The 10,235-nt window shown below is 35.6% G+C and overlaps 1 protein-coding gene across 6 annotated transcripts; it reads left to right on the top strand.

Moving 5' to 3' along the window:
• The first annotated feature begins 4,501 nt into the window (after nt 1–4,501).
• On the top strand, nt 4,502–10,203 carry LOC103441474 (PX domain-containing protein EREL1-like). Of its 6 annotated transcripts, none has more exons than XM_017333923.3 (10): nt 4,502–5,037; nt 5,355–5,465; nt 6,132–6,230; nt 6,419–6,505; nt 6,713–6,821; nt 6,933–7,717; nt 8,295–8,459; nt 8,578–8,820; nt 9,156–9,353; nt 9,728–10,203. In XM_017333923.3, exons 1-10 carry the CDS (start codon nt 4,948–4,950, stop codon nt 9,902–9,904), a joined length of 2,064 nt encoding a protein of 687 aa, XP_017189412.2. In that variant the 5' UTR covers nt 4,502–4,947; the 3' UTR covers nt 9,905–10,203. The 6 variants fall into 6 exon arrangements, with proteins under 6 accessions (XP_017189412.2, XP_070683082.1, XP_017189415.2 ...); XM_070826981.1 differs by having other exon boundaries at nt 4,508–5,037; nt 6,718–6,821; XM_017333926.3 differs by having other exon boundaries at nt 4,511–5,037; nt 6,140–6,230.
• Nucleotides 10,204–10,235: the final 32 nt, after the last annotated feature.

The following is a 10,235-nucleotide window of genomic DNA, read 5'->3' as shown; positions in this document are numbered from 1 at the left end:
CATAACCTTGTTCTTAAAGTATAGTGGAACATGACTTAGAGGGAATTCCTTTTGATCAACAGTTTGCAGAAAACAAGTGTGGGGGAATGTTATTTCCAACGAAAGAAAAAGAAAAAAAAAACGTGAAAAGGAAAGAGGGAAAGAGGAAAAAGTTGAGAAAGAAAGAAAAAGAATTGAGAAATAAGTGAGAATGAACTCACAAGTATTGGTTGTTGAAGAAAGGGTGCAAAAGCTTGAATCCGGCCTCAAGTGTTTTGTGAATCTCCCATGGGTGTTTAAAGTTGGTTGCTGCATTCAAAAGTGAATTCTAAGTGTCAATTTCATTCTTTTTGCTTACTATTGCTTTAAGAACATTTGTTTATCCTTAACCTTTCTTTGTTAGTCAATACCTTAGCCCCATTACAACCCTTAGACTTTTATCTTGGTTGTTATGTGTTTCAATATGTGGCGTTTGAAATTGGTATGAGCATATGGAATCTCTGGTTCTTGCTTCTAAGTAGTGGCTTTCCGTTCATGAGATTATATACATGTTATATTGATAATTCCAGAAAGTGTTTCTTTGATTATAACATATCTACATGTTTACATCAATTTTCTCACATATACCTAGTATAGAGAGTGTAGTCAGAAAATCTGTGTGAAAATAGAGAGTATATCCAATGAGAAATTGAGGGAATTCTCTAAGGCATGTTACTACATTCAAAACATTGTTTTAATTGATTAAATGCGAGCTAGTGAGTGGTGACTACGATAGAGTATGGGCTCGAGGGTAAGGATAGCTAAAATCTATGTGAGTAGTGATTTTTAACATGTCATGTTTCATTGGAAATCCCTAAGGCAAATGTTGGAAGGTCTATGTTATGTTTTGTTTGTTTCGTTTTGCTCGAGGACTAGCAAAAGCTAAGTGTGGGGGAATTTGATAGGAGCATATTTATGCGACTTAGTTAGCTTGTTTTCTTGCATTTTTTTAGCTAGTTTCTGTTTATTATAGTGTTTTAAGCTATTTTCATGTGTTTTCAGGTTCAAATGACAAAGTTGGCAAGAAAGTGCAATTTGGAGCAGTTTGGAGCAGTTTTGGGCCAAGAATGGATAGCATATGAGTGAAGCAAGGTGGATGGACGTTTTTGAAGTTTAAGAGGCTAGTAATATGCTGAAGAGATGAAGAAAATAAAGTCAAGACAAAGAAGATAAGGAATTAGCTAAAAGGAAGGAACATTATCCAAAACCTTATCTTATCCAACATTATCCAAACTAACCTTATCTTATCCTATCATATCCTAATCTTATCCTACCTAATTCCAGCTGCAAAGGGGACTACTTATCACTTTAGAATACCTAATATCTGATTCTAGAAGCCCTGAAACAATGCAAATAACCTGATCCCTTTTCCCCCTAGAAATCTGACGAATTTAATCCCTTCTCTTATAGAAATCTGCCAGAACATCCCTCTCTAGAACCTTTGTGCCTTGTATCATACTCCTTTTCATCATAGGATTGTGCAATCATTTTTCATTCAGAAATTGTGCAAACCCTAGGCCTATAAATACATATTTATCACCACAATTTCGTGCACCACACATACAAGAGCCAAAGCATCATAAAAATACAATTGTGCCGCAGCTTTGCAAGGAAGGAAGGAGAGGAGACCCTTGGAGCCGTGCCTGCCATTTAAGGCTTTGGATTGCTGGAACGTTTCTAGGTGTATTCTATCCTTAGTTTTAGTTCAATGTTTAAATTAGATTGTTTTTGTTTAATTGCAACCATGTGGAACTAAATTCGTTTTAGTTAGAGGTGAATTCAAAGCCATGAACATATGTGTGATATGAACTAAATTTGTTTGATTGATAACTTGTTCTTGTGTGTTGATTAAGGTGGCATACTTAGTTTGCATGCATGAATTTGATGCTAGGATACAAGGGAATTTCATATAATCGTTATGAACTTATATTCACAAGTAGTAAAAGTCACTAGTCATGATTGTGTTAAGTGAATTCTTAGCAGGAGTATCATGCAGTTCATAGTTACGAATGCCTTGTCATTACTTATGATTTTCATAGAACTTAATAATCTTTGATATGTATTTCTATTATACAATTGATGTAGGGAACTTGATAGGAATAATTTGGTTGTGTCGCTGAGTCCAATTCAACGAATTTAGGAAAATCTGAAAGTTAATTTGTGCTTCTCACAATTAATTTGGGGCATTGTCATTCATGGTTTATCGAAAGAATAACTGGAAATCGATTTGTATGCATGTGTGTCATGTGTGGAGAAGGACCCTCTAACTAGCCATTCACCCATTAAATCACCAATTTCGTTCAAAGTTATTAGAGTCTTAAATCTGTTTGTTTTTAATTCAAACTCGTAAAAAACCAATTCCCCTTTATATTTCATGTCTTTAGGTTAGAATCTATCCAAATTGGGTTCTTTTTAGTGTTTTAAGTCTTTCTAGTTCAATTTTCGTCCAAATTACATTCTAGTTCTTGTTTTGAGTTAATTTAACTTAGTTTTGTGTTATTTGAGTCCATTTAGCTTGTTTTGAGTTGTTTGAGTCTAGTTTCAGTTTTTAAGTTTAATTTGTGTTGATTAGCATCCCTAGTTAATCCCCGACCTAGAACGATCCCTGCTTACGCGTACTACAACTATCTTAATAGGGTTTAATTTGTGTGTTAGTTTATACCACATCATATACCATCGTATCATTTTCAGTCATTTAACATAATCACAGCATTTTCATATAAAAGTTTACCAAATACTTAGATACTACTTTTTTTATTATTAAAAGTATTTTTACAAAAAAGTTTACTAAACAATAACTGCTTTATTTTACATCTATTTATTCTTATAACATAGTAGAATCATTTTTTTTTTATTTTTTTTAAACACAATAATACCAAACTAGCCTATGCCTATATCAATATAATACTAACCAAGTCAACAAAAACAATAAACTATAGGGTAATGCTAGAGAGACTAAATTTGCAAACTAAATAATGTGTCACCAATAGGAATAAACATGTTTATCAACGTTTAAGTAATAAACCAATCATCAACTTTTATGTCCTTTAGTTTTCAAAATTTTATTTACAAATTTAGTCTCCATAACATTATCCTAAACGATATATTAGATTGGGTTGGTTCTAAACACTATCAACTCAGGCCGGTTGGGTTGATGAGTTGAACTTGAACCCAAAGGTTTAGACTGGTGTTAATCTTAAATGATTCACAAAAGAACAATTTGCCAATTTGTACGCTTATAAGCGAATTGCTGCACTAGAAAACGTAGTTTTGTGAGCTAAAACAATTCACCCCTAATACCAGCTTCCTGTTGGTTACAGACTTACAGTAACATTAATATTCTTAATGCTGGTGAAGTTTCGAGTTCAAAATCTCTTTTTAATCAAAATAATTTCTCCACAAAATTGTAGGCTTTAGCAAGACCCTGCAACGCGTCATGTTTTCACAGATTTATGTTGTGTCGTGTTCATCTAGGTAAAAAATTGGCTTAATTTGAACATAATTAATTAAGTCAATGTATCAAAAATTCCAAACACAAACTCGACTCGTATAGTTAACTAATAACACAACACGACTTGCCTTGATCCTTTTAAAACGCATCATTAACAAGTCCAACTATTATCGACACGACCATTAACGCTCATTCATAAATTCAAAACTTATTGTGTGTGTGTTTGTTATGTTACCAGCAAGGTATAAAATATTGATGATATCGAAAATATCGGTAATCCAAAAACACAAAAATTTCGATAGAAATATCGGAATATTATCGATATCGATAAAACTTGAATAAAAATCACGGAAATTGTAAGAAAAACTTGGAAATTTTTATTGAAATTTTGCAAGATGTTTATTTAGTTAATTATCTATTAGTTTATCACAAAAAAAAATCGGAAGGAAATGCGTTGCATGATGGATTTAACTGATTTAAGTTGATTATATAGCGAGCTAGCAAACATTGTGAGTGTAGAAAATATGTAGTAATTAATGAAAGAAGTTTAAATACACCATAATCATTTATATATAATGAATTAGTACAATATTTTACACTTCATACATTACATGATAAGATACATGAGTGACTTAGTACCACATATAGTTCCTATCAAGGTCTAAAATATCGATGATATCGGAAATATCAGTAGTCCAAAAACATGAAAATTTCAATAAAAATATCAGAATAATATCGATATTTTAAACTTTGGTTACCAAGTGGTGCACGATTTCGCCAAATTCTAATTGCAACGATTCAATCGAGCCGGTATTTATTATGGGTCATGAGGCCCATGACAATCCTTAATGCCGAAGCAAATGGTCCAAAATAGGCATCCGCTGCTTTCTCTGTCGCCGGCTCCCCGCCGTGAGGCTCAATGCAATTGCAAATGAAGACAGAAGGTACGACTGGTTTAATATTACCCAAAAAAACAATTAAAAAATTATTAATTTTCCAAAAATAAAATAGAATTAAAGAAAATTAAAATAAAAAAAAGGGGAGAGTGCGTGGGATCGGTGGAAACGAATACTGACAGACTCGGAGAAAGGAGAGAGAGAGAAGACGACTTGGCAGTTGGGAATTTTTGCTACAGAAAAATGAAATCAAGAAACCAAGAGAGCGAATCGAAGTTCCAGAGGTGACACGCAACGCCCATTCACCTGCTAACTGCGCCATCGCTTCTGGAGTGACGACGAAGCAGAGCAATGGAGGCTCTGCGGAGGCCACCTCTCCGTTGTGTTTGGTGAAATGAGCATCGATTCTCCTCGGCTGGTTCGTCCGATCCGATAGCCAAACCCTAGCTCTCTCTGTCTCGCCATTCCCCATTTGTTGAGAGAGGTGGGCGATGATCGATTTCGATTGTTAGAGGGAGAGAAAGAGATAGGGAGTTTTAGAGAGAGAGAGAGAGAGATATATAATCGTAGGAAGATCGGAAAATGCAGAGACGGAGTCCGCCGAAGCACAGGCACGATGGGACTTCGCCGCTGCCGCTTGGGATGGATTGGAGTCCTCCTCCTCGGAAATGGGTTCGTCTGCTTCCGCTCTTGCCCAATTCCAATTATTTCAAGTTCCTAACTTTGGAAATTGTCTAATTGAAACAAATTACTTTCTAATTTAAGCTTGTATTTATTATTAGTTCGATTACGATTTTCGTATAATCCATCAGTTAATCAGTTATGGAGGTTACATTCACTTCCTAGGGTTTAGCTCAGTTAATCAGTTACGATTTTCGTATAAGCTCGTTGCATTGTTCTTTCCTGCCACAGTGGCTTTTTATATGTTGCCAATCATAGTTACTCACTGGGTATCTGTCTAATTCAAAAGGCTGACGTTCTTATTGCAGAATGGACAGGACACAGTCTGGCCACATGATCCTCGCACTGGATGGAGTTATTGTGTCGCTATACCTTCGTGGGTTGCCCTTCCAAAATCAAGAAATTCCGATCCCGTAGTGGTACTCAAATTGAATGACCCTCCAGTGTTTATCTATTCCCAGGGTTAGATGTTTTATATTATCTTTTAGGACTAAGTACAATTAGGAAATCTATATCCATGGTCGAATTTTCCATGTGTGAATCTTTCAGTATCTCCTGTTGTTGCCTTGCTCAGTCGATCAGTCGATCGGTCAGTCCACAAGTAAATCAAATATGTTATTGGAACGTCATGGTCTTTAGGGTTCTGCAATGTCATGGTCTTTAGGGTTCTGCACTGTCATGGTTGCTATTATGGTAAATTTGTTGAATAGAATGTTAAAGGTGATCCTGTAGGTGCATTTTCGTTTCTTCTGGGACATAGCAAGTCTTCCTTATATTACATTTAAATGTTTCAGACTATGCAATGTAATCACGTGGTAATTTATGATTGTGACAAACTTGATGTCTTTCAATAATAGTGTAGATATTCTGTATGGCAATCAAGATTGAGATTTCTATTTGGATAAATCCAACTTTTCTCTGTTGAATTTGTGTAACTAGTCTATAGATAATAGATTGATCATAGCTTTTGGTAAAATAAACATTTATACTACCTACATGCGCTGGTTATTTCAAGCTGATTGTATTTCGCATTTGTTCACCACCTGTCTTTTGAATGGGTTCTATTATAACATTTTAAGGGACAGTTCTACAGGGTTCAGGTTGGTGTACAATCACCAGAAGGTATTACAACTACAAGTGGGGTGTTAAGAAGATTTAATGATTTTCTGAAGTTATTTAGTGATGTAAGTACTGGCTTTGGATTGTTTGTAAAATAGGTATTTACTTTATGTTAGAATGGTAGTTCATATGAAATGACAACTTGGTTATTCTCTAAGCACTACTTGAGGAAACGCATTGTTGAATTTTTTTTCCCTTTGTTAAACTAATTAAAGGACATTCTTAATATTTTTTTATTGGCTGTTACTTGTAGCTTAAAAAGGCATTTCCCAAGAAAAATCTCCCACCAACTCCATCCAAGGGACTTCTGCGGATGAAGAGCCGGGAACTGTTGGAAGAGGTAGGTAATGTGTTCTTTACTTTATCAGTTTAAACATGAGTGTCGTTCAATGGAGGACAAGAAACTTACACTAGTGTAGTTCATATTCTTAACAGGGGATGATTACCCTTAACTGGAAAGTGTAATTTTCAATTGCAACCTTCAAACATGTGTGTATATATCTAAAAGGGTGATTAATATTCTTAAGAAGTTTCAGTTTTGTTGCAGAGAAGGTGTTCGTTGGAGGCTTGGATGACAAAGCTGCTATCGGATATTGATATATCAAGAAGCGTTGCAGTGGCATCCTTTCTTGAACTAGAGTCTGCAGCTAGATCTTGTACGTGACTGTCTTGTGCATGAGTGCTGTGACACATCCCTTTTTTTTGTGTTACACAGATTCCTTTTATAGAGTTTTAATGTATCAGTTCCTTGTCATAATACATCTCAGCGTTCCAAGATGCAAGCCAAAACACGTCAGACTCGAGTTCACTTCAATCACCTTCCTATTCTACCTTACCTGCCATTGTAGGGAGTTCATCAATCACATCAGATTATGGAAGTGATACTGCTTATGAGACTTCTGAGCTAGGAACCCCAAGGCTAGGAAGGGATGACAGTTCTGAAATTGGTATCGAAGATCTGGTATTGGATGAAGATTTAACAAGCCCAATAGAAAAGCTTGTGAAGTATGGCATGACCAATATTGACGAGGGACTGTTTATGGGACAAACTATACTAGAGCAGTTGGAAGGCCTTCCTAAGCATAAAGTAAATGTGGGACATGTCAATAATGTTGTAGGGAAAAATACATATAATGGAAATGCTTCTAAATCTTCAATTCTAGCTTGTAATGGAATGGAACTTTTCTCTGAGCCAGAGCATAGTAAAGTATTCAACCATGCTCGCAAGCTCTCAAATGAAAGTGTGGGAAGTGATGCCAGTTCTCTAAGAGGTAGTGAAATGTCCAACTCTGGTGTTCCTAACTCATCTGGTGATGGTTCTCTTGACCTTCTTGGAGGTGCTGAGGTTTCAAGCATTATGGAAATGCTTGGCAACACAGAGTTACAACCTTCAGGTGGCACTCAACTAGTTCTCCCATTAGATCAGCGAAACAAATTAAACAGGGTTCTCTCGACCATGCAGCGAAGACTAGTCACAGCAAAAACAGACATGGAAGATCTTATATCTAGACTAAATCAAGAAATAGCAGTGAAAGATTACCTTGCAACAAAGGTATGTCAAATTAAATTAATCATGCTCTTCGTGATGTCAATTGCTGGAATTATTTTTGTTTGGGCTGGAGAACTATTTGATTGTATCTAATTTGATTATTTGTAACATGATTGAAAACGTACTTCATGTATAGATTACTTCGCCCTCACCTCCAGGGCCCAAACCCTGGCAGTTGCATTTCCGAGGCTTAATTGACAAAAATATTTGTTTTTCCCACTCAGTGATGAAGAAAATTCACGAAATTGAATTGTATACTTAGTTTTTATGCTTGCTTTACATAGACCTAATTATGGATTGTTGCATAAAGAAATTGTTGATAAAAACTACTTTATATAAACCCGGTTATAAGTTGTTAAAAAAATTTTGTTGCTCCAATAGTTTGAAAAGATTAATTGGGATAAATTATGCATTGTAAATCTAATTGATTTTGGTGGAAGAATGATGAGCGCAATAGTTGTGACACTTATGAAGTTATAGATGTTGATAAAAGCCAGTTACAGTTTGTTGGCTGAAAGAATTGGCACACCATTTGGTTTCACAGAGGGAGTTCATAGACTAATTGATTGGATCACTACAGGTCAAGGATTTGGAAGTTGAACTTGAAACTACTAGACAAAAGAGTAAAGAGAACCTGCAGCAAGCTATTTTAATTGAGAGGGAAAGGTTTACCAAAATGCAGTGGGATATGGAGGAACTCCGGCGGAAGTCATTGGAAATGGAGTTGAAGTTGAAGTTGGAACAGGTTATTGTTCTTGAAGTTTGTCTTTTCTACTTTTATGTCTTTTCATTTTTTGGGGTCAGTCTGTGTCCATCCTTTTTATTATCTGGATAGTTATACGCTATATATTAAATGCTGCCAGGATAAGAAGTCATGTGCAGAGTCAACAAAAGATTCATCTGGTCAAGAGAAAGAGATATTGCCACAGGAGTTGGATCCGTACAAGGAGCAGCTTGAAAATTTGTCAAAGCGATATGAAGAGCTAGAAGCAAAATCTAAAGCAGATATTAAAGTTCTTGTTAAAGAAGTTAAATCCTTGCGCAGTTCTCAAGCAGGACTGAAACATGAACTTAGCAAATCGCTGACGGAGAAATCTGAAGCTGAGGTATTTTGTCATTAGTCTATAAGTATTGTTGCATTCTACTTTCTCAAACTAGTTCTTCTTAGGGTGTTGGGTTAAATTGGTTCTGCTTTCTGTTATTGATCCAGATAATTGGTTTCCTTGTATTTGATTATAACTTCACTTATATTCCGCGATACACTGGAAGCTCTATGTTTTGGTCCAAATACAGATGCGTTGATAGAACAATTTGGCACATTATCATCTTGCTTTCAGAAACAAATAAAAATTTTAGTTGATATGTAGCTGACTAGGCAGAGAGTAATGTATTAGTCAGGTTTGATGTTTTTCTTGTGTTCTTTTTTTTTTCTATTTTGCAGAAGCTCCGCCAACAGGAAAAACAAACGAGTAAGCTTGCAGAAACTGCTAGAAAAAAATGGTTGCATGAATGCAAAGTTCTTCATAAGCAGCTTCAAGAATGCAATATCAATTTTCCTGTTGATGATTCTTCAATTCTACCAGAGGCTTCAGATTTGTTGGCTACTTCAGACAACCGTATTAGCCTCTTACTTTCAGAGGTACTTTCTATTTATTTCCCAGTTTCTTTTGTTGGCCGACTTTTATTTTCTGGCATATGGTCACATTATTCAACCCTTCCACATTTTGGCCCATCTTCAAGAAATTAAAATTAAAGTTGTTTGTGCGAGAAACATAATATGCTGCACGTTCATATGTTTCTTGCTTCCACGATCAGTTGTAAACATCTTGTTACGTATGGATGGCGCCATTTATTAACCGTTAAATTCTACTTTTCCTAAAAGACTATATTTGAGGAGGTGCAATTCCATTTGAGTTTGAAGTAACTTTAAAGCATACTGATTTTTGGCTTACGCATTGTTCTCATTCTCGTAAACCGTCTGAAGTAACAAGTAACTTTGCAATAATTGATTAGGCACAACTCTTAGCTGAAGACAATGGAGCTACTGGTGAAGTTGACAACCTCGACGATGATACGAGGACAATAGACAATGAGTTGAGGAAGTTTCTGGCAGAATTTTTTTCTGAAAATGCTAGATTACGGAAACAGGTGAACTGTCTCATATGTCGTGCTCGCAAAACGGATATCTAATCTACAAAAGACGAGAGGTCCCTGAAGACAACCTTCACTGATGAGTAAGTAGGAAGATGCAAGGATGAATATTGTAAATTTTGATTTTTTTTTTTTCCTTTAAAAAGAAAAAAAAGAAGAATCATTTGGCCACTCGCGTCATCTGTTGTTTCATGTATTTCTCGTTACACACGACGCTTCAAGCTTGTGGTTACACATATACAAGGTTCAAGAAAGTTTGTGCACTCTCTGCTTTACCACAATGTTGTAGAGATGTGAAAGGAAATTATTAGTGAAAAACATGTTTCTCTTTTGTTTTAGCTTAGAAATTTGAAAGTGGCTCTGCTCTTTT

Source organism: Malus domestica, chromosome 08 (genome assembly GCF_042453785.1).
Source record: "Malus domestica chromosome 08, GDT2T_hap1".
Taxonomy (NCBI): Eukaryota; Viridiplantae; Streptophyta; class Magnoliopsida; order Rosales; family Rosaceae; genus Malus; species Malus domestica.
The sequence above is the reverse complement of the archived record's forward strand: the minus strand, read 5'-3'. Positions and strand labels throughout refer to the sequence as shown.